Below are 25004 nucleotides of genomic sequence, written 5' to 3'. Positions count from 1 at the left end.
AGTATTCCATAGAATGGAAATTCCATTGGAATAGAAATTCCAACTGGAATAGAAATTCCAGTTGCTTTAAACATGTAGAGTTAAATTTTAAAGACTATTTCACAAATATATTTGCTTGATTTCAGGGGCTGAAACGGGAAAAGAAAATACAGTCACTATTCAGGAAGTTATTCCGCCAACATTCACTGATGGCAGACTCTTGGGCCAAATATATCCCTATACACTTGATTATGAAAAAAGACTAAGACCAAAATAAAATCAAAATTAATGAAGTAGCAGGGCTAAGGTTGAAACCCACGTCGGAATAGAATTCAGGAAGCAAGAAAATGAGGTCAAAGAATATGTTATGATTAATAACAATTTTCTAAAATGTAAAAATATTCCTAAAAATTGGCATGTCTGGTTAGTTAGTAATTAAAACATCCTATCCACTAGACCAGGCGTTTACTAAGCCATGACTTACACCCGATTTTAAGGCCAACCACAGAAAAAAACCTAGTTTTAAAGGAGCACTTGAGGAGGGTGCCGCAAACCAAGTCGCATCAGAGTAGCTGTCTCTTCCCACCTACTACTGTTCTGGGAAGCACGCTTGGACTGGCAAGGCTGGTGTCCCTGAAAAACCTTAGCCCTCTAACATATTTCCTCTGGACCCCAACCGCTCCTCCGAAATTATCTGACGGTTCGATTCTAAACAGAACAAATAAGGCCAGTAGGGCACTGTTTATAAACTTCCCTACAATGTTGACAGTATGGAGACTGAAACGCAAATTACAGACGAGAGAGAAAAAATTCTTAGTGCTTCAAAACAACCACAGTCAGTTCCCTGACTCTATTTGCCACTTATGGTGTAATATAAACAAAACCTAAGCACACACCTCACAGAGAAGTGCCCCCTTCACACCTGGTGACTCCTGGCCCGGGGCTCTAGGTAAGCCGCTCACAAGGCTTTGGTACAAAGTTCGAAAATTGAGCCTTGATAGTGTGACACCGGAGACGCTCGGGACCCAGGGGCGGGAAACTGCAAGGAAAAAAGATTTCCTAGTCAGGTCAAGATCCAACAAAACAAACACCCACACCCACGAATTGAGATGCGTACCCAAGAGTTGGCGGAAGTGACGTAAGGCCAGTCGCCGGAGGAGGCGGGGCAGCCGAGGGAACGACCTATTGGGGCCCGGGAAAGCCTGGGGGTGTGGCGGAGACGGTAGCTCCGCGCCGGCCTGGGCGCGCCGGAGGGCGGGGCCTGGGCGCGCGACTCGCGGAGACTGGCCTCTTTCGGCGCCAGGAGGCGGTCACTGGATCTGAGCTTGGGGATCTGAGCTTGGGGATCTGAGGCGAGCGAGGGGCCATGAGGACAACGAGGGAGTCTAGAGCCCGCTGCCCGGCCCTCCTCCCTCGCACAGCGGCGACTCGGCGGCCGCTGGAGTAACCGCTGCCTTTGTTCCGAGCGCCTGTCCCTCCCGCCGCCCTAGCCTCTCACTCCGCCGCGCTCCGGCCGGCCCGCCCTCGGTCCCCGAACCCCCATTCGGCTCGTGCCGCGCGGATGCGGCTGACGGGTCTGGGTTTGGGCTTTGAGCTGGAGGAGGAGGAGAAGGGGCGGCACCTGGGCGGCATGCAATGGGGAACTGCTGCTGGACGCAGTGCCTCGGACTCCTCCGCAAGGAAGCTGGGCGGCTGCAGCGAGTAGGCGGAGGCGGAGGGTAAGCCCCCGGGGGGAGGGGCCCGGCGCTCGCTGGCTCCTCCTATTCGGCCCCTGGCGGGGAACACCTTTCACTTCCCCAATGGCTTAGAGGAGGCTGGGAGCCCCGGTACCCTCACAGCTGAACAGGCGTCGAGCGGGTTGTCGTAGTGGAGGCCCTGGGAAAGAGGTAGAGAAGGGGGCGGGGTGTCGCTCTTGCCGCCTCCGAGCGAGATTCTCGCTGGGCGCGCTATCACGCGGGGAAAGAGTGACGGGAGGCATCATCTCTAGGAAGCACGGGGCACGCTCACACGAATGGTCAGTAGAACAGGATCCACGGCGACCCGAGCATTCCCTACGTTGAGCTTGGTTTATTGCTAAAGCTGGTAGTAGCTATGTGTTTGATTCTCTCTTTGGCTCTGACAGAGCAGGTGGAGACTGTCTTCCAAAAAGTTGATGTCTCTGAGAGATTTTTTAGTAGAAGTCATTTGGATGCTGGAGTGAAATAAGGTTTCAGACATTGAGCACTTCCTTGATACTTGCGAATTGCCGGGTTTCCACTGGGCATTCGGATTCTTAATGTTAATAACAAGAGGAGCAGTGTGTAGCTTTTTCATATTTATTTTTTGGAATTTCGAGGGGAATGCCATACCCTGATTGCTACCCACAAGCTCTGTAACACTAGGGAAATCACAGTCCTTCTGAAGTCCTCTTGATTAAATCTGGGATATGCCTAGGTTTTTCTACCCACACCATCCATAGAATAATAGAATTTTGTAATTATTCCATTTTTGTGTTTTTATTTCATAAGGTAGTGAAAAACTTAAATTCCTTGGAAATTGGCTTTGTTGTTGTTGTTAAATATTTCCCAGGAATTCAAACTTAGAATTGAAAATCTGAACCACACCACTTTATGTAAGGAATAAGACATTAATTTTGCACTTTCTGAAACAGATTGCTAAGTTTTCACCATCTGTCCCATTTAACCAACATCATTAGGTAATAAGATATTCAACATACACATACTGAAAACAAATGATTTATCATTTGGGTCTTTTGGCGATGTAGATATTATATGAGTCACTCATTCGTTCATCAGGCACTGTGTGACCTCTCTGATGCAGAGTAGTTAGGGTTTTACACTAAGTGTCCCTTGAATGGAAAAGTAAGGACTTGAAGACTTTGTGCCTAGTTTTAGTATTTTGGTTTTCCTGACTTAAGGGTTATTACTGTTACAGGGGAACATGGCAGCTCTTCTATCTTGTCAGCAAAAGTCATCTAAGTTACTTCTAATTTTTATTCGTAGGTACTCATAATAGTCAAGCTGCTTAAATAGGCTTGCCTAAGGACTAGGTGCCACAGAATCTTTGGCTTTGTTAATATTTTTGTTTGTTCATTTGTAGTTGTATTGTAGAATAACTAAAAATAGGATCTTATATTCAAATTAGGTAAGCAAAAATCATTTATATTTCACTTTGGGGTACATTGTTTGGTGTCTGGGATTTTGGGGTTTTGTTCTTTCATGGTGATTTTACAAACTGTTTTCCTTAGAGTATAGCATTAAAATTACAGGTTTTACTCCCTGAGCACATGAACTTGACAGCATAGGGAAGGGTGAGGGGAAAATCAGTGAATCATTGTGAGTGTTAATTGTCTGTAGATGTGTCATAAAAGCATAATAGCTGGATCTGTACTCTTCTGGCTGTGGGCAAAACTTGAACAAACAAGTTCTATTGTGGCAGTGAGAGTCTGTGGGTTGTGGACACTGTCATCTAAAACAATATAATAATGATATCCATTCTTTTGTTTTAGTCCATAAATGTAGGTTTGGACAGTCAGTTACTTGAATCTTCTGATTAACTTATTGTTTTATATTCATTTTAGGAGCTTCTAATAAACATGCAGAGAGGAAGGTGGTTATAGTTCATTGTTGTTTACAGAATAAGGTTAAACTTTACCTCTCATGTTAGTAGTTGCTTTTTTTTAATCACCTGGTAGTTCTGATTTTCTTTCGGTTATAGGTCTAGGTACTTAACTAGTAGTTCATCTAAGGGCAAAAAAGTTGAGGAGCAATCTGAAAAACTTGATTTATATTTTGTCAACGTAGTGACCGTAGGTGGAAGAATCCTGAGCTTTCTTAGGCTGCTTTAAGCTGGGCCTCACAAGGGTACGTTATAATCCAGGGCCTGATTTCTTAGCCTTGTAGATTTCCCAGGGGTAGCTCAGAGTCAGATCACTCACTTTTCACTATCCAATTTCAAAACCAGAATTACCTATTTTTAAATTTATAACATATTAGAGAATTCTGGTATTTTATATTCTAGAATATGTAGACTAGTCAGAATATCAATATCAGTGTTAAGGTATGTCAGAAACCGTGCTACTAATAAAGTTATTTGATGGTTAAAGCAGAGGGAGTTAAATATCTTCAAGGAATAACATTTAGGCATCCTAATGAGTCATCCTTTTTCACTCCAGGGAGTTTTGCCTACCACACATTCTAGAGGGCTCCATCTGCTGGTCAGCTCTCCTTTTTTTTGGGTAGTACGAGAAATCTTTTGTATAGACACTTATCGTGTTCTTAATTTTTTCTTTCTCAAACTGAAGGTCCAATTAAGTTTTGTTGTGTTGTATTTTAATTCCTATTTCTATCTTACCATATAATTGCACGTAGTGGTTCCAGTTAAGATGTACTGTAGGTTTATATGAAAGTATGCTCATGTTTTATATCTCTCTTGATATTTAACATTTGTTGGCCTTTTTGGCTGCAGCAGCAAAGTTGCCTTCAGACAATAATTTACAATGATTTGCTGTTTTCTTTACTGGTAAAAAATGATTTTAATAATAGCTTCCAACATATGATTACTTCCTGTGTTCCAGGCACTGTTCCTAAGTATTTTACACTATCTCATTTATTCCTCACCACAATTCTGTGAGGAAGGTGAGTACTATTATATACACTGTAGGTTGAAAATTGAAGCTTAGAAAGTTTAACTTGCCTAAGATAGCAGAGCTGAGATTGCAGCCCAGGTCCCTCTGAACTGAGAGCCTTTACCCTTAACCACTAATATCTCATGGTTTTGTATTAAACATTATAAACATTTTATTAAACATAAATATTATAAACATTTAGTTGCTCTATCTCTCTGTGCATTATCTTGTACTTTGTCACTGGGAGATCTTATGCATATATCTCCACAACTTGGCTCTTTATTCTGTGTGATAAGCTGTCTTCCTTTTCTTGAAACTATGCACTTGACCTCTGCAACATTGCTTTTATCTTTTTATTTTCCTGTTCCTGTCCTGACTATATTTACTCTCTCTACCCATTAAATATGGAATTTTTCTCTGTCTTTTCTTTATGTAGTTCCCTTAATTTCATCCACTCCTATGGTTTCAACCACCACCACTTCCAAATCTCATGTCTCCTGAACAGACTTCTTTTCAGAGGTTCAGCACTGTATTTTCAGTTGCCTATTGAAGAGATATACTTAGATGTACCAAAGCTCCTCAAATCAACTTATCTAAAGTATCTAATATTTAATATTTGTGTCCCATTAAATATCTGAAATAGTGCATTTCCTTTTCCCCTAGATTTTTTCTTCCTCTGCTTCGTGTATTCCCTAATCAGGGATTAGGGACTCCCTTAACAGCTCTGTTCACAGTCTCTGTACTACCAACTTTATAGTCCTCACTAATCAGCTATTCAGTCTTTCCTTAATACGTACTGAACCTGTTTCCTTCCTCTGTGCTTCTTCCTTAAACTTTGTCTTTCACATTGCTCTCCCTGTTGTATCTCTACACTTCATGCCATCTCCCCTTCCTATCAGTAGAATTAAGCTTTCTAAAAACCACAATGGATCATGCCATTCCCTTGCTTAACAATTTCCATCTGCCAACTATTTCCTACAGCTAAGTTGCTCAACCTTTTTTTCCTTCTGTGACAGATGATGAGTTGCATGGCATTCAAACATGCAACATAATGTCCATCTGAATACTCAGGATTATATGCAGTTCTGCATTTGGGTAAAGAGTATGATCTCACTCTTTGTTCTCTCATTCAGAAAATCATGTCAGAATACAAATCAGAATAACATTAAAAGGAAAACAGTGACTCTATTCTAATTTCAAAAAACTTAACTCATTCATAAACCTTAGTATTTTAACTTTTTTGATAAATGATAACCCTCCAATTCAGAGTAGTATGAAGTTCAGACCCCTGATAAGATAACTTAACCTTAATCTATTTTACCAGCCTAATTGCATTTTCTAATTATATTTTCCTTACAGCGTAGCACTAAAATTGTAGATTTTACTCCTTGTGCACATAGCGTGGCAGCACAGGCGGGGGGAATTAGTGAAAGGATTCTCTGCCATTCTTTCACTTGGTACATCCCCAATGGCCTGTATACCAGTTGGACTATACCTGTTTCTGTTTTCCTAAATGAACTTGTAAAATCTAGAAAACAGTATTTTCTCCTTTTTTTTTCCTCAAGATAATTCCCTAACTTTGGCATCACTCACATAGTTAAATATATATCCTACCAGTTTTATGTTGACTTACTTTTTAAAGAGACCGTATAGAGAATGAGAATTTTAGATATTTTATCATAATGTACATTGCTAAAGTGTACTAATCAGTAGTTATTATTGAATGATTCAGTTTGTTTTCTGCATGTTTGTCAGCTTTGAGAAATATACACGCATAAGATATTTCTCTTGAAATCTCAGAAGTTAGGAAGGAAAACAGTAGCAGACTTACATGGATATGAATTTCCTGAACATTCTGTGCTGTACCTTGAAGACTCCCCAGGGCTGTGTTCTGAATCTCACTCTGTTCTTCCTTAATATATTTTCCTTCCTTAATGTACTTTCCCTGGGTGATGGCAGGAAAACACATGACCTTACCTACTACCTGAGTACTAATGAGCTCAGTCATCTCAGTCTGAGCCCTGAATATCTTAATTGCCTACTGAGTATTTCCCCTTGGGTATCAAACATAACCTCAAATTCGGTTTTTTAAAGTTGAGCTCATATTTCTTTCCTGCTCACAGTTCTTTACTCCTTTTCTTCATTTTTTTAAAGCCCGAACCATTTTTACTACTTTGTGTCCTACTTTGTGAGTAGTAAAATAATATACGGTTACCAAAGCCATGAACCTGCGAATCATAATAAACTCCTCCCTTTCACTCATCCTCCAAATCTGTGTTGTCACGTTCTGAATGTCCCCTACCATTTTCTTCAGTGGTTTACCATACTTCTAGGATAAAGACTGAAATATTTAATGTAGCTTTCAAGACCTCACATTATCTATTCCTTGCCTTTTTTTTTTTTTTTTCTGCCTCATTTGTGCCACACTCTTCCTTGAATCAGTTTCTTCCCTTTTTAGTTACATAACTCCTACTCATCTTTTAGGTGCCAGCTCAAGGATTATTTCCCACAGAAGTCTTCCCAATCTGTTTCCTACCCTCAGGGGATGAGTTCTCACACCATGATGGAACCATCTTCCTTATCCTCTCAGCACTTCCTCAGGTTATAATTATACCGGAAATAGTGTCATTATTTGGTTAATGTCTGTCTTCCGCTCTCAGTGTAAAGGAACAAGTTCATGCCTATTTTGCTTACCATTGAATACACAGCTCCAAGTTATGTGCATAGTATGTAGTAGATGTTTAGTAAATACTTCTTGACAGAATTAATGTATGCAGTCTTGATCTTTTCATTCCCCTTTGCCTTTGGTAGCTGCTGCTCCCTGAAACATTCCTTTCCACTACTTGGGGGCCTGGCTAACTCCTTCTCCTTCAGCTGATTTTTGATGCTCTTCATCTGAACGTATCCCTTTCAGAGCATGGTAGTTGTTAATTTACCTGTGTGTCTACCCCATTAGACTGTAAACCTCCTGGGTACGTGGGTCAATTTTTTACTCACTTCTGTACTTTAAATATAAATACATAGCTATGACTGTCATTCAGTTATCCAGGGAAGTAAGAAAAATTAGAACATTCAAAATCATAGCCACATAAGTGGCAACAGTTTCTGAAAGAAGAAGGTGGTCAACAATTTCAGATGCTGCTCACAGACTGCAGAGGATGAACGAGAAAGAACTAAAAGACCTCTAAGATCCCTTCTAGTTGTTGGTCTCCTCTAAATCAGGCTCCTCTTAAAGGACAGTGACTCTTTTTGACATGTTTTCCATCTTCAACATGTTTAACAGGAAAATTTGTCTCTTCCAAGGAACACAATAAATGTTTTGAACATCCAGTCTTCCTAAATTTGCCTTCATTAGGGAGGGGCTTATTTAACAGTAAATATTATTACTTTATTATTACCACCTATGTTGATGCTGTTCTACCTGGAAAATCTGTTGATGGATCATCCCTTGAGATCTGAATGCTTAAATCTTCACTGAAGTATTTGGTACTAATTGAAAAACAATGTGTCCATCATCTTCAATGTAATAGTTTTTGCCAGGCTTCTATTTGTAACCTTTCCAATTTTTGTCTAGAAAAGAAGAGTCTTGGGAAGCTTTTAATTTTTAATAGACTGTGGAACAGTTTACCATGGTTCTTCATTATTTTTTTATAATGTCAAACAGAAGATATAAAGAAAGACGGTTATTTTAACAGATACTATACAGGAGAATATGAAGAAAAGGACCAATAACAATGTAGGATTTATGAGGATTTTTTAGTTATCTTTTACTTAAGTCACTTTGTTATGAGTATTTGCCTGCTTTCCATAATAACATGTAGAAGCATAAAAAACTGCATTTTCATTCTATTCTTGATGAGACTGATTTTATCCTTAATAAAAGATTGTCTTGATATCTGCCTTCACAACATTGACAAATAAATATATATGCAAGAATTGCCACTTTTGTACCTCTTTACTTTCAACCTTTTACAAATTCCTTTACATGCCACGATCATTCGGAGTATGATAGCCTATCTTTTCTACCTTTTTAATATCCTTTACATATTTGAGTCTACTTTCACATCGTCAGCAATAGTAGAATGGTTATATAGAAGCTTACATTACTTAGAGACAGCTCTCAGGGGCATAAGGATTGTGTATAAAGGAATGTCCATGGATGGCTTTGGAGAGCAACTAACACACCATTGTAAAGCAATTATACTCCAATAAAGATGTTAAAAATTTTTTTAAAAAGAAAACACAAAATATCAGGACAGTTTTTTTGTTTTTTGTTTTTTTTACAGTGGTGTGTTAGTTTCTGCTGTATAACAAAGTGAATCAGCTATACATATATCCCCATATCTCCTCCCTCTTGTGTCTCCCTCCCACCCTTCCTATCCCACCCTCTAGGTGGTCACAAAGCACTGAGCTGATCTCCCAGTGCTATGCGGCTACTTCCCACTAGCTATCAATTTTACATTTGGTAGTATATGTAAGTCCATGCCACTCTCTCACTTCTTCCCAGCTTACCATTCCCCTTCCTTGTGTCCTCAAGTCCATTCTCTACGTCTGCATCTTTATTCCTGTCAGGACAGTTTATAATGGGAAATACTGAAAAAGTCACATTCGAAATGTGTTAGGCTTTTAAGAATCCAATAATACAGAAAGATTTTAGTTTCAGTTTCTTTCATTTACTGCTTAAGTAATGGAGAGCACTCTGAAATCTGAAAGGATACTTTCAAAAACTGGCTTTCTAATTACTTTTAAAATGTGTATCACAAAGTTTCTCATCTTCTTTTCAGATAAATTCCAGGATAAAGCTCTTCTAATAAAAATGTTACCCCTGAGTTTGCCAAATTGCGTATTACTTTAATCTATCAATATAATCTTAGCATTTATGGTAGTAGGAGTCAGTATGTGCCCTTTGTGAGTAATAAGGTCTCAATCTAATCTGTCCTAAAAGGAAAGCTTAAATTTTCTTCCAAACTTATTTTGCTTTTTTGTTTTCTTTCCATTAAAATTTTTTTTGCTATTTTTTTAATTTGCCCTTTTGCCATTCTATCTCTTAGACTCTTGTTTACTTATTAGACAGGACTTTGGTTATGGGGACAGAAACCCAAATCAAACTATCGTAGGCAAAAGGTAGAATTTCTTATAAGGATACTAAGTTTGTCAAGTACTAAGGAAACTATGGGCAGGGCAGGGATGCAACTGGTCCTTAGGAATGACTTCAACACTGTCAGAACACTCTTTCAATTGATTTCATTCCTCTTTGCAGGTTGTCAGAAGTATAACCCCTAGCAGCTCCCTAGAGCTCTCAGGAGGGTATATGTCTGCTCAGTTTCTGTATAACCCTGAACCAATCAAATGAAGTCTGGGGGATGGCTATGATCTAGGTTGGTCAGATAATCAGGGAGTCAGGGTCATGCAAGAGCATGATTGTCCTCACCATAGTTAGATGTGGAGAGAGTGGACAGAAAAGATAGACATTTACAACAGCCAACACCTTGGGCTTCTACTGAAGTTAGCTATATATCTGTGTAAAATTGGGACAGAACACAGTACTCTGCCGTCTAATGTAAGTGTAGTGCAACAGTTACTTCCCTTGGTTTGTATTGAGACAGTCTTAGCTTCAGGCTTTGCTTCAGCAGTGAAGTCACACTGACGGCTTATACTGGGATGCTTGGTATTAATAAACTTTATTTTACTATTCAGTTATATCATTCAGTAAGCCTGGAAGAGGAAATAGATTAATCAGAGACAAACTCTTCATTCAGGGAAGAGAGTGATGGTTGCTGAGGGAGAGCGTATAGCACTTTATGAATGAATCCTAATGCCAGAACACAGTGCTACTGGAAGGCTCAACTCATTTCTGTTTTTATTTGAGAAATAGGGAAAATAAAAGAATGGGAGCACTAGATGCCTAGAGAATTGGGGTATTTTATTTATATTGGATATGTTCCATGAATTATTAGATCTATGGGATGACAATACCAAATGTTCCGTTTTTACCAATGATCTCTTAATGGGCAATAAAACTGCTTTGCATCTGTTAGCAAATAAAGATTGTACAGGAAAAATTGCTTTTTTTATTCTTTATGGTAATAAAAACTTAGTCATGATAATATACCATTCTCTTTTACTAAGCCCATCCGCCACCTCTGCACACATACAAACATAATACAAAGCATTCTGACCTGTCCTAACCCCAGGATTCTTCCCATCTCTCAAAGGGGTGGTTTTTGTTCAAGAGTCCTGACACATTAGGAACCCACAGTGTGATTCTGGATCCCCATGGGAGGATGGGGGGTCTTCTATGCCATCAATTTAGGCAGCAATAACAGGATCCACATTATAAGTGAAAGTCTTAAAATTTCCTGGTACTTCCAGTAGTAAAGGAGCTTGAGGGGCTCTGTCCTGTACCAGCTTTCATACTATAATATTTAGAGGACATATAGTTAATAGAATGTGGTGATATCTTTGGAGCAGATATAACAAAGGAGATGCTTATTTGACTACATGTAAGTTTCACTAGTAGGAACAGAAGATAATAACTAGAATTTTTAAATTTCAGCTTTATTGAGGTATAACTGTCAAAATTGTAAGACATTTAAAGTATACATTGTGGTGATTTGATATATGTGTACATTGTGAAGAGAAATTAAAATTAAAGTCAATATTTCACCCTAGTTGAAAAAATTAATGTAATGGATTATTTGGTAGATGTATATGTGATGTATATTGTTTTTCATTTTCTTTCTTTTATTTGTGCAGGCATGGGATGAGAATAAAAAGTACCTAAGCTTTATATAAACATATATGATCCCACCATCTAGAGATAACTATTCTTAGCATATTGGCATATATCTTTTTTAGATTTTTGTTGTTTTGCAAATGTTTAACAAAATTGGGAACATGCTCTTATACATTATTTAACACAGCAGTACTTTAACAAGATATTTTTCTTGATACAGTAAAAATAATGAGATAAAATTTTAAATTTAATTGTATTCTGTTCTATGTAGTGAATATAGTAAATTAACTTATTATTACAGGTATAGTAAATATTAGAACCAATAGAAAAATATTGGTTGACTAAACACTTTTAAACCTACAACTAAGTTTAAAAACCTGGAGTGTTTATATTCTTATGTAAGTTTAGTGGTTCCTTTTTGTAAATATAAGATACTATACATTGGAGAATTTAAAGTCGCTTTTGAGGAAATGTTTTTATGCCACTATATTAACTCAGTTTTAGGATTGATTGTAATTTTTAAAGTTGTTTTCCTGTTTTTCTTCCCAGATCCAAGTATTTTAGAACATGCTCAAGAGGTGAGCACTTAACTATAGAGGTAAGTAGAGTCGTAAATCTGATTGAATAAAACTACCTTCGGAACAGCAGGAGAGACACTTTTTTTTAAGCAAGGGGAAGGCTCTGTACCTAAATTTAGTATGGACTCTTTATATTTTAATATTAGATAGCTAGTGAATAGGGAGAGAATTGGAGTGGTGGGGGAAGCATGAATAGGGGAGAACAAGTTTGCAAAAGATTAAGATCCCATTCTTCTAGTAGAATTGTTATTTCTACTTAAGAAGTGGTGGGATTTTTTGTTTGTTTTTGTCTTTTTTCTGCCCTGTACAACTGAGCGAGAGGGTACACTTCTATCAATTATAGTGGCTTATAGTAGCCAGTGGTTCTAGAAACAGATCATTGGTCTGCCCTAGTAGAGGTGTGGCAGAATCAAAACAGCAAGTTGATTTTGAGCAACTCCACCATATAATTTTTTGTGAGATATGTACCTTAGACAAATATTCATCCTAACACTCACTTTCTTGTTGTTTCAGTTTGAGAATCTAGTAGAAAGTGATGAAGTAAGTATTTTCACAGCAGTATAAAATCCATATTTGTTCTCATTAGTCATCTCATAAGTTCTGACAATTATTTTTTTAATTTTTATTATATTCTTTTATTTTAGAATTTTTACTTCTTAGTTGTTATTTTTACTTTTTAGTCCCTTATCGTTTCCTTCTTTTACTAATTTATATTAGCAAATTATTCAGAATTTTCTATTAACATATGTAATACTATATATACTACATATATATTATAGTTTCATACATCAGTTATATATTATATGTGTGTGTGTGTGTGTGTGTGTGTGTATATGTATACATATATATAAAACGGGTTTTTAAAGTATTCTGTAGAACTTGAGGAACTTTAAAAAAAGATATTTCTAACATCTTGCCATCTTACCTAAGGTAAAATTCCTCAACGATCCAGAGTAGACCCATTGTTTGACCATAGTTTTTATAGATTTCTGAGGGTAGAATTTATACATGTTTGTTCTGCAATCACTTTCTGACTTTAGCCATTATCTTTTTTATAAGTTATTCTTTTTGTTGATTTTTGTATTTTACCTCATCTAAAAATCAATTTTAAGATGCATCCCAAGTACAGAAATGTTAAAATGGAAAAAATAAAAAGTACATTTTAAAATTAGTGAAATATGGTATATATTTCTTATGCACTGGTATAGTTAGAAGAGTTTTAGTTTGTGTGTTAATTTCCAACTTTGCTAAACTAATTATATGAGTTTGTGTAAATTATTTAACCTGCCTTGGGCCTACTTTCCACATCTCTAAAGTGAATTTGACTAGAAGAGCATTGCAAGTATTTTTTTTTCTTCATCATTTTTGTTTTCTAAGGAAAGAGAAAAATGTATTAAACCAAATTTAAATTATTCTTTAGCCCAGCATTTCCCAGAGTGTGTATAGAATACTAGTCTCAGAGTGTAAATTGGCATATTAAAGGTTCTGGGAAGAATTATTAGAGAAATTGTTAAAGAACTGTTAAAGAAAATTATTTAAACTTGTCCAATTTAGCATTTCCCAAATTAATTTGGGTATAAATCTGTTTTTAAAGTAGTAATACATATTTATTATTATCTGGTAGAATATATTTGAGGACCTGCCTTAGCCTTTTGTTTCCCAGTAAAATTTCTCCCAAATATTTTAGTGTTTCACAGAATCTTGTTTCTTTCCCTTTTCAGAAGTAACATTAATTTTGTGTATTTTTTTAAACAAACACTTAACATGATATTTTTAAAGTTTCTGACAAGTACTAAATGTAAGATTTCTGTTAACCTTCAATATAGTTCATCCCCCCCATCATACAGCTCTTTAAAAGAATGTGTGATTCCAAGTGTTTTCCTAAGGTGCATTTTGTTTGGTTTGAGTTTGTTTGTTTGTTTGTTTTGCTAACCAGTCTTTTCCTCTCTCATGTCATAGTTAATGTTTGGTTTAGTTGAATGTCACATCCTGCTTTGTAGTGCTTTTTCCTAAGTTAATTTGGACCATTTGAAATTTTATTTCTGCTGTTACTTAGTCATATATTTTAATTGTGAGATGTGAATAGCACAAATGTGTAAGAAATGCATAAATCCAAATCAGTCTTGAAAGTAGTTACAGTTTGCTTTGGAGGAAAGAACTATAGGTAATTTCAGAATCCCAGGAAAGAGAACAAAAGCAGTCTCGTTATCTGTGGTAGTTACATTCTATGAAGTTGCCGTGAATACTGAATTAGTGGATACTGGAATATTACTCCTAGGGGAAATACAGAATTAGCTTCCTACAGGCTTCTGATCACAACATTTTCATCAACTGATCAATATATAACCTTGTTTTATGTTTCTGTTTGACACCTTATTTTAGTGTATATTATTGATTCATTAACTTTGAACTCACTACCAACAGCACTAATAATTCATGCCTGAATGAAGCTTATCTAACACATGTATGTGTAGGCACATGTAGGCATGTCACACCTTCTTGGGATTAGGAACAATAGACAGCACTTCAGCACTACACATGGGGATCATTTTCAACAGCAAAATCAGGAACAAAAATGCAAAAAGTGACACTGCATAGGCTGCAAAGAGGGCACAGTAAGAGTGCTGAAACAGGAAGGCAGAGCATCACCTTCTACTTCAACTGGGAATGTGTATGTCAGGCAACCAGATTTTTTGCTGCTCTGTGTATGCCCATGAATGACCATAAGAGTGAGGGGAGCATTGGTTTTGATGTGGCAAGTAAATTTTAACTCATTGGTGAATTTTCAAATCTGGAATCTGCTAATAATGAAGATCAATTGTAAATGATGAGAACATAGAGAATATGTTGTCTAGTACCATCTTGAACCCAGAAGGTTATTTGGGGTAGAGTAAATATTTGTTATAAAAATTTAAGAAATGTCCAACAATTGGTTGCTATATAATTAAGATAGATAGTAAACTAAATTTTGCCTTTGAGAAATAGTAAAATGTTAAAGCTTTTTGTTTAAAACACTTTTAATAATGAAATTTATTACCAAGGTAAAATAGATAAGCAGAAAATATTTTGATTAAATAAAAATTTTATTGGCTTGCCTTAAATAGAATTCAGCTAGTGAAATTTGTATAATTGTTTAATTAATTCTTGCACAGGGGGAAAGCCCAGGAAGCAATCATAGGTAAGGCTTTTTTTCTTTTTAATAAAACAAATGACTTCTATGTGAACTATAAGAAGCTCTCTAAAAATCCAGGCTCTGTCATTTGCTTGCTTTGAGGCATTGAACAGTTTACATTTCAGGACCTTGGTTTTCTCTTTCTATAAGATTGAGGCAATATCTCAAAAGGTTGTTTTGAACATTAAAGAATTTAATCTACATAAGTGCCTAAGTGCTTTCCTACTGAACGTAAGTTGTTATGTATATTCTAGTTTTAAAAAACTATTTAATATATTAATATTGATAAGTATATTTCTTTGAATTTGTAAAACTCTATCCCCCTTTTGCTTCCTTATGACATTCTAAAACTTGTTTTACTAATCATGTTTTTTATTTTATATAAGTAATACCTCAAAAAACAAACAAACAAAAAGCCCTAGGCAGAAGTTAGGGCTAAAGGAACAAAAGTAGGAGACATTACCTTATACATGGCTGGTTATAACCATGATAATTATCAAGACCTGAAGTTGGGGAAGGGGGAGGAAGTGGGGTGATTGGAGCATGGAGAGAGAGCAGTTGGTCTGAAGACTGAATAGGCAGACACTAGAAGAGGATTCAGAAGATAGCCAAGAAGCAGTGGGCAAAAAGAACCAGGAGAGCATAGAAAGCCAAGGGAGGAGGTAGAGACAGGCTGACAGATGGAATGGAGGGAATGGTCAGCATTGCCATATGAAACTGAAGAAATATTATAAGGACTTAAACTGTCTCATATTTGGCAACATAGAGGCCATTAATTAATTACCTTTGTTAGAGTTAGTAGAGTGATGAAAGCAGATGCAGACTGTCGTGAGTTGATGAGAGAATGGGAAGTAAGGACATAGAAGGGAAGAGAAACAGTTGTTAGGAACAAGGAGCTAGACTACTTGGGTTCAGGTTCTAGCTTTGCCACATACTATATGACTTACTTGGACATAATCTGTCTTCATCTCATTTCCCTCATATGTATGATCTCTGTATCTACCTTACAGGGTTGTTTTGAGAATTAAAATTAGTCAATATATGTAAAGCGCATAGAAAAGAACCTGACACATAGTAAGTGCTAGATGTGCTATCAATAAACTTTTAATTTCAGACATTTTGGCTGAAATGGGAAGGAGAGAGGGAGCAGTAGTTAGATATAGGTCAAATGAAAGTTTTTCCTTCTTCCTTTCTTTCCTTCCTTTCTTCCAGTCTTCACAAGGAAGAGAGGTGAAAACAGACAAAAAGAGTAGACTGAAGAAAAGAGGTACTAATTGATGGAGCAATGTCCCACAGAATTCTCTGGAGTGAAGGTGGTGTGGGGTAGCATCAGTGATGAATGAATCAAGTATAAGTGTGACAGGTGACCTTGAACAAATTAGGGAATACCACCTCTTTAGAGGAAGGAGGGAAGAGTAGGGAGGATAGACTTAGGTGAGAGGAGGACTGGCAAGAAGTTGAGGGATTTGATGGTTGGAGACATGCTCGTCATGTCTCAGAGTGGGGTGAAATTGACTTCTAAGAGTAGAGAGTTTGAATGAAGAACTTAAGGAGTGTGTTTGTGAAGATTTTGAAGTAGTTAGCATAGGATGTGAGAGGGGGTTGGCCATGTATAAGTAAAGGGTTATTGCTAGGGGCAGAGGGCCAAACATGTAGGATTTTCTCTCACAGCTCTCAGCAGAAAGAGCTAATCATGGAAATGATCCAAGGTCAGAGAATGAGTAATCTGGGTGAATAAGGCATAATGACAGGTGTGCAGGAAGGCGAGTATGTGGGTAAGAAAGTACTTCAGATTTGCCACAGAGTCCACACTGGTTGTAAGTGAAGTAAAGCCAGAAGATGATCAGGATCGATAAACTGAGAGAAAAGGGAGGATCAAGGGCCTGGGGTGGTTAGAGGGATTGAGCAGGATAAATAGGGCAGTGGGTATGAGAGTTAAGAGTTCCAAAATGATATGAGGTCTGAGATCAGAGTATAGTATACTGAAGTTTATATTTTATGATGAACATTTTGGGATATAGTCAGATGGCTGAAGAGCCAAAGTAAAGGGAGTCCACATTTCTTTAAAGTTGATTTTAGGGCTAAAAAAGGGTACTCTGATAGTATATCATCTTATATACCAAATTATAACAAGTATTAGAATGTATGAGTTTTTACTCTAACAATTGAAATCATAGCATCAAATTGCTTTAATATGTTTTTGACAGTAAAATTTCATAATTTCACTGATTTTATGAGTATTTTATTTAACTTGGACTCATCAGCACTTTTTTTTTCCTTTTCTTTCTTTTTCTGCCTTATTTTTCTCTGTAGGCCTCTTACTGAGGAAGAAATTGTTGACCTAAGAGAGAAGCATTATGATTCTATTGTTGAAAAACAGAAAGATCTTGATATGAAAATCCAAAAGGAGGTAAATAGTCTTATGTTGCTTAAGTATATATTATCATAAAGTCTCTGTTTATATGGGAAAGATGTCATTAAATAATATATTGCATGTGAACAGTCATTGGACCTAAATTTAGATATATTGAGGTGAAAATGAGTTAAAAGTTAAAAAATTATTCCAGCCTATAATAATTTGGTTTAGTTTGGTTCAATTTATCAGAAATCATATGCTGCCAATAAGTGAAGAGAATACATTCTTCTGAAAATAATTTCTGAATTCACAAGTAGGGGCTCTGGCAAGATACATGCACCTTTGTGTTTAAAACTAACTTTAAAAATTACTCTGTTTCACAATAAGTGGTTTATTTTTTTAAATCTTTTTTTTTTTGTCTTGGATTTATTTATTCTTAGTAAGTGAACCAAGTACTTCTAACAATCATAAATGTTATATTTACTTTAATATATTTACAGAGGTGGCCTGTAATTATAGTTTTGCATTCACTAAACTAAATGGAATTAGTCGTATTCCATTATACATTTAAAAATAGTCTGTTTAGTACCAATTAGTGATTTCAACAGCATTAACTTAAGCTACACAATAAATGCTAATATTAGGCTAAAGAAAAATATTGTGTTGAAATTTGATTTTTAAATTTGATTTGACTTGCTGTAGATTATCATTAAAGCAGTTCGTATGCTATTATGAATGGCAGGAACTTAAATTTGGAAGTAATTTTTTAATAACTTGATGGTAATAAAATACAGGACATGTGTATCAATGCACCATGAACTTTGTGAAAGCTTACTTCACTTTGGTAGACAGTGATATGATTGACCTTAGTTTTAAAGACCTTGGACTAAGGAGGGCCCAAACCATGAAACTAATCAGGGTGATCGGCATTGGAACGATTGTTGAGAATGAAGATCACTGCATATTCTAAGGAAAGAAACAGTTTTGTATTTATGCAAACTAGATGCTCTACTTTATAATTCAGCTTCTAGAGAATTCTGTAACATGTTTGATATCATTTGAATTATTTTGTAAAAAGAGAAATTGAGAAATCACAGAAATTTAATTCTATTATGCTTTGTAGAGCTCAGTTATTTTTTTAATAATTTATTTTTTATTTTATAAATAGAAACATTTTATTTTTAGAGCAGTTAGACAGGTTCTGATTTTTGTTAATCCTTATTGTTTTGTTCATGTACAGTTAGCCTTACAAGAAGAGAAGTTAAGACTAGAAGAAGAAGCTTTATACGCTGCACAGCGTGAAGCAGCCAGGGCAGCAAAGCAGCAAAAGCTCTTGGAGGTGAGGGGAAAAGACCCCGACATATATTAGGGCTGCTTTTCTCCTGATTTTCTTTGACAAATGTTAGTTGGGACATTTTCCCCCTAGAATCAAGGGCTTCTTGTTTAACAACAAATGTATTTATTCCTATACTCTTAGGAATTTTAAAGGGAAATTAGTTGGTCTTTAACAGCTAGAAATAACATCAAATTATATGCTTGTTACTGAGTGCTGTTTAGCTTTAAATTACCAGAAGCTAATTCTTGTTTATCCCAAAAATGAACTTTATACTTTTCCAAAATTCAGCATTCTTTTGGAAAAATATACTCTTAGATGAAACATTGCAAAACTAACCTTTAAATATCATTTCTGCAGCATTTTTTAGTTTATTTTGTGAGGTTTTTTTTTTTTTAACAATTTCTTGAACTGCTAGACTTTCTTATACTTCCTAAAATTGGGTAAGCTGAGCGATTTTGCCCCATAGGAATACTCTGTATTTCTCATCTTTATACTTGTGTCTTTGGGAGATTGGGAGTTTGGGTCTTGGGAAATCTTTGATGTAGTATCAGAAAAAACAACAGATTTATCATATCTTACCATGCTGTATTCAAACATGGCATTGTTATAATGCCAGACAGCTATTAATAATAGACATTTATGGAGCCCTGGCTAAGTGTCAGTAACTGTTCTGATTAGTTTACATGTTTTACCTTGTTTAATCGTCACAACAATCCTAGGAGAAAGGTAGTGTTTTTAATCCCCATTTTATAAGCGATGAAACCAAGGAACAGAGACGTTAAGTAACTTAAGATCCTACAGCTAATAAATGGCAGAGCCAGAATTCAAGCACTGCTTAGCCACTTTTCTATTTAGTATCTTCCTCCATCTTTTGCCTGTGTGAACTCTACTGCAGTGTTAACTGAAGTGTAGTACAAGGATTATGTCACATAATTATTGTAACTTAGATGAACTAAAAAATCATGTATCATTTTCTGTGTGATTTCTATGGACCCGTGCTCTTCATCTCTCTCTCTCTTTTTTTTTTTTTTTAGATTATGTGAGGGAGTATCTTTTATTTTTATTTTTTACTAACTTCTAAGTAATGGGAAAGTTTAAAAATTAACTCACCTTCTTCTAAGAAAGGAAAGTATTTTTCTGGTTATAATTTAGACATCTCTTTTTGCTATAATAAATTCTCTGCTGCTTACCTTTTAAAGACTAAAATGATTCCATATGCAAAATCTGAGTTCCTGAGTTTTTTCTTCCTTGAATAAATATTGATATAGGAACACATAGCAGTCTGTACACATATGCTGACACAAAGATACACAGATACATGCAAATTCATTTGATTTTAACAGTAGCCGTATGAATTTGCTAGGACAGTATTATAGCCATCTGTAATTTACAGATGAAGAAACAGAAAATAAAGGACATGCCAGGGACATACAGTAATAACTGTCAGAGCCATAACTCTGACAGGTTTTCTAAATCCTCTGTTTTTATTATTTCTGAGTCAAGCCAGCCCGGTCTTTTAGATTTTTTGTTTAATTGCTACTTATTTCACCCAGAATAGAACTTCATATACTGTTTTAACTATTACTTTCTTACCCCTCATCTTTCCAGTTATTAGAAGTTCTTAGGTGTAATAAGGAAGTCAGCTATACCAATATATACTTTTAAAGTTATTTTTTAATAACAGTATGAATATTCTGACCACTTAAGGATTATACACTGAAAAATTGAGAGAAATTCTACCCATGAATAAGAGGATATAGAAGTGAACAGTGATTAATTTAAGGAAAGAAAAACTTCAATGGAATAACTTTTAAAGTTTTTTTTTCCCCGAAACTAGAAAATAACACTTTTTGGCATTGCATGAATAGTGTTAAAAAACATAATTTTACAACAGAGTGATTTTGTGTTGCATTATGTTTCCAAAGCAAGAAAGACAGAGAGTTTTGCAGCAATACCATCCTTCAAACAATGGAGAATATCAAAGGTAAATAGTGAAATATACTTCTTCCCTTTGTGGTAGAAAATATTATTTCCAAAGAGAACACAGTACACCTCTGGATGGTTATATACATATTCATGTGTATATGTTGCATAAAAAATGATTGCTTCTTGAAGACACTTGTAAGAATACTGAGAACATTTGCTTTCTTTATGTTGGAAAATGATCATCATTTATTTTAAATTGACTTTATTGCATTCTTAAGAGTGGTCACATCTTTCATACAGAATATGATGCAATAGCACACTGAATGCCTTTGGATAAATTGTTTATGCCTTGGTTGTTTGTGTTTTCCTTAGCTCCTCTCTTTTCTTATAATAAAGTTTATGTGTGATCTTTTTTTGGCTGTGCCATGGGGCACGCGGGACCTTAGTTCCCCGATCAGGGATCAAACCTGTGCCCCCTGCATTGGGAGCAAGGAGTCTTAATCACTGAACCGCCAAGGAAGTCCCTATGTGATCATTTTTTAGAAGATACATTTCAATGTCACATTTCCAGGAGTATTTCCTACTCACTCAAAGAAAATTGTTCATGCTTCATTATTGTAAATTACAAGTTAGACTTATGGCTAAGCTTTGGATTTTGACTTCAAGACTAACCAAAATCTTATTATTTTTCAGTTTATTGCTAGCATTAGGAAAAGTAAGACCTGTTTTGACTAGGTTATTCTAATTGTACAGCAATTATGAACTTATATGGGATAGACCTTTTCAAACCAAAATGCCATCATTTAACTTAAGCATGAATTATGTTGTATCTACTATGAATATATTTAAAAAAATTATTTCACTTTTATTACAGTTCAGAACCAGAAGATGACTTTGAATCTTGTTTGAGAAATATAAAGTCACAGTATGAAGTATTTCGAAGTAGTAGTAAGTCTTTTAAAATATCTACGTTCATTTTAAGGTTACTTTATGCCATGTTAAACAGATAATTGAAGATCCTGGCTCTGTTTTTCTAGAAGAACTTTCTGCCCTTCAATTTATGTTGCCCAAATAAGTCAATTAACTAGTCCTTAAATATACAATTTTATCTTTCCTTTTTAAAAAGGAGTTGGAGAAACAGGAACAGACTCAGAGATACAGAGAACAGACTTATGGTTGCTGGGGGAGGGGGGAAGGGGAAGGGATTGATTGGGAGTTGGGGGTTAGCAGATCCAAACTATTATATATAGAATGGATAAACAACAAGGGCCTACTGTATAGCACAGGGAGCTATATTCGATGTCTCATAATAAACCATAATGGAAAAGAATATATATGTATTAACTAAATCACTTTGCTGTACAGCAGAAATTAACACAACATTGTAAATCAACTATACTTCAGTAATATAAATTTTAAAAATAAATAAAAGGAGTTGGAGCAAAGAAAAACCTCAGGCTATTTCTGTAGATATGTATAGGGAATCAGGAATTCCTTTTTCCATTTCCACTCTGTTCTCACCTCTCCTCCTCCCAGAAAAGGGAAGTAGGTACACAAAAGTGTATTTATTTTACTTACTACAAATTACAAGATTAATCTTTTCTCCAAGTTTCAAAAGTCAAAACTCCTGTGCTCCCCAGATATGGAAGAATAGTAGTGGTTCCTTTTGAAAATATAGGCTGCTTTTCGTTTATCATTTTTAGTTTTTCATTTTTTTGCCCCCTTTTGTAATTGACTATTAAAAATACTGCCTCGAGTTCATCATATTTTAAAAATTTATAATTCATTTAAATTTGCATGTGTACTGTGCTATATGGCAAAAAAAAAAAGTAAAAAGAAAGCAGGAAAAGCCCTTTATACTATTTCTAACAGAAACTTACCAATGTAATGATTTCAATAATTGTTTTTTATGATGTTATGATTTGAAGAGAGGTAATTATTGCAAAATAAATGGTTGTAGTAAAAGAGTATAGCTCACCACATCTAATTGTATTTGGTGTATATTCTAGGACTCTCATCAGATGCCACAGTTTTGACACCAAATACAGAAAGCAGTTGTGATTTAATGACCAAAACTAAATCAACTAGTGGAAATGATGACAGCACATCTTTAGATCTAGAATGGGAAGATGAAGAAGGTATTTTATATTTACAATTTTACCTGAATATTTTTTTAAAGGAATTTTGCCTTTTTTTTTTTAAATTTTATATATTTATTTATTTATTTATGGCTGTGTTGGCTCTTCGTTTCTGTGTGAGGGCTTTCTCTAGTTGCGGCAAGCGGGGGCCACTCTTCATCGCGGTGTACCAACCTCTCACTATCGCGGCCTCTCTTGTTGCGGAGCACAGGCTCCAGATGCGCAGGCTCAGTAATTGTGGCTCACGGGGCTAGTTGCTCCGCAGCATGTGGGATCCTCCCAGACCAGGGCTCGAACCTGTGTCCCCTGCATTAGCAGGCAGATTCTCAACCACTGCGCCACCAGGGAAGCCCTACCTGAATATTTTTATTTAATATGTGTTAATTTATAGAAATCTACTTTGTGTTTTACTTTATTTAAACTGAAATGAATGCAAGGCCTTGAAAAATTAGTGTAAAAATTTCTTAGACTCTTATATTTTGTCATTTGTTGTAAATTGTTTAGAAAGTTTCTGAATTCTTTTTTTTTTATTGTTTTTATTTTTGGCTTCATTGGTCTTTGTCGCTGTGCATGGGTTTTTCTCTAGTTGCGGCGAGCGGGGGCTACTCTTCGTTGCGGTGCATGGGCTTCTTATTGCAATGGCTTCTCTTGTTGCGGAGCGCGGGCTCTAGGTGCGCGGGCTTCAGTAGCTGTGGCACAGGGGCTCTAGAGTGCAGGCTCAGTAGTTGTGGTTCACAGGCTTAGTTACTCGGCAGCATGTGGGATCTTCCCGGACCAGGGATCAAACCCGTGTCCCCTGTATTGACAGGCAGATTCTCAACTACTGTGCCACCAGGGAAGTCTGAAAGTTGCTTAGTTCTTAGTGTTTCTTGAGATTTAGAAAATAAATGTTGTTTCTCATTTTAAGGTTTTTGTAATCCAGCCCATTTTACTCTGTAGGAATTACTGCCCGCTTGTGAGCAACCTAAAGCCAAAATTTAATTAACTTTTGGTTCATAATAAATAAGCAATTTGTTAGTTCTGTTGGTAGTACAAAAGCCATAACACAGACATGAGTTTGAATTTTACCTGCTATATCTTCCCAGCTATAGAACTTTAGATAGGTTTCTTAATCTCTCTAAACTGCAGTTAGTTCATCATAAAAAAGGAATTATAAACCTACTTTGAAGAATGATAATTCACTATTATATACTGATGGTCTAAAAAAGCTTGGCACATAATAGACAGTCAATAAATATTTGAACAAATTAAATCATGAATGTTAGGAGGAGTAAATAAAATTTATATAAAACACCCAGTACATAGTGTGGCACATAGCAGGTACTCAAAATTATAGCTAAGTGTGGACTTTTTTTTTTAATTTTTTAAAAAAATATTCAGCTATTTCACTGAATAAGGCCCAAGTCTTTATTTTCATTTTAAGAAATAGGTAATCCCAAAAGGAAGAATCAGTTACAGAATATGGAACTTTAATTTTTTTTAATATTCAATATCAAATATTTCATAGAATTTTGAGATGGAATAGACCTTAGATATCCTCTAGTTGAGCCATTTGTTTTATCAGTAAAGAAACTGAATAACTTTAGCAAAGATTGCGTTAATTTACTTAAGTCTTCTCAGCTAAACACTGTTTTCCCAACCCTATACTTTTGTTATTGTGTATTTATATCCCAATCTAGATTTTAAATTTATTTTTATTTTAGCATCTTGTTCAATTTGATCTAAAGCCTTTCAGGTGTTTTAATTCCTGATTTGTCATCCTTGCTGTATGCTAATCAAATTTTTAGATAACATGACTTTCAAGTTTGTTATTCAAATTATTATAACAGAATTATTAAACTAGGTAGAAGACAGAACCCTCTAGAAACCTGATGATGTCTAATCCAGCTTCCTTTAGACATATTATTCAATTAAATACAAATCCACAAACTTATATTAGTGTCCAGCTCATATTTTTATTGTGTCTATAAGGATGATTTCGTTTGCTAGGTTGAGTGTGCAATTTTGGGGGAGTGACAGACAAGAGTGATAGATTTATTTATTTTTTTTAAATGTATTTATTTGGCTGCACCAGGTCTTAGTTGCGGTATGCGGGATCTTTAGTTGCAACATGTGAGATCTAGTTCCCTGACCAGGGATCGAACCCCAGCCCCCTG

At 35.8% G+C, this 25004-nt stretch overlaps 1 protein-coding gene across 2 annotated transcripts in view; it reads left to right on the top strand.

The window, feature by feature from the left end:
• The first annotated feature begins 1252 nt into the window (after window positions 1-1252).
• Window positions 1253-25004, top strand: part of AP1AR (adaptor related protein complex 1 associated regulatory protein) — a 31907-nt gene continuing 8155 nt past the window's right edge. Inside the window, exons 1-9 of one of the 2 annotated variants that reach the window (XM_022596416.3) lie at window positions 1259-1697; window positions 11892-11940; window positions 12434-12460; window positions 15073-15098; window positions 17406-17502; window positions 18689-18787; window positions 20710-20768; window positions 21585-21658; window positions 22720-22848. In XM_022596416.3, the coding sequence (XP_022452124.1) occupies window positions 1615-1697; window positions 11892-11940; window positions 12434-12460; window positions 15073-15098; window positions 17406-17502; window positions 18689-18787; window positions 20710-20768; window positions 21585-21658; window positions 22720-22848 (643 nt within the window). In that variant the 5' untranslated portion in view covers window positions 1259-1614. Of the gene's footprint in view, window positions 1698-11891; window positions 11941-12433; window positions 12461-15072; window positions 15099-17405; window positions 17503-18688; window positions 18788-20709; window positions 20769-21584; window positions 21659-22719; window positions 22849-25004 lie in introns of both variants that reach the window. The other variant, XM_022596417.3, reaches the window with a different exon arrangement.

This window comes from Delphinapterus leucas, chromosome 5 (genome assembly GCF_059928025.1).
Source record: "Delphinapterus leucas isolate spDelLeu-1000000601 "Yukka" chromosome 5, BTC_Dleu_Yukka2, whole genome shotgun sequence".
Taxonomy (NCBI): Eukaryota; Metazoa; Chordata; class Mammalia; order Artiodactyla; family Monodontidae; genus Delphinapterus; species Delphinapterus leucas.
This window is presented reverse-complemented; position numbering and strand designations above follow the sequence as displayed.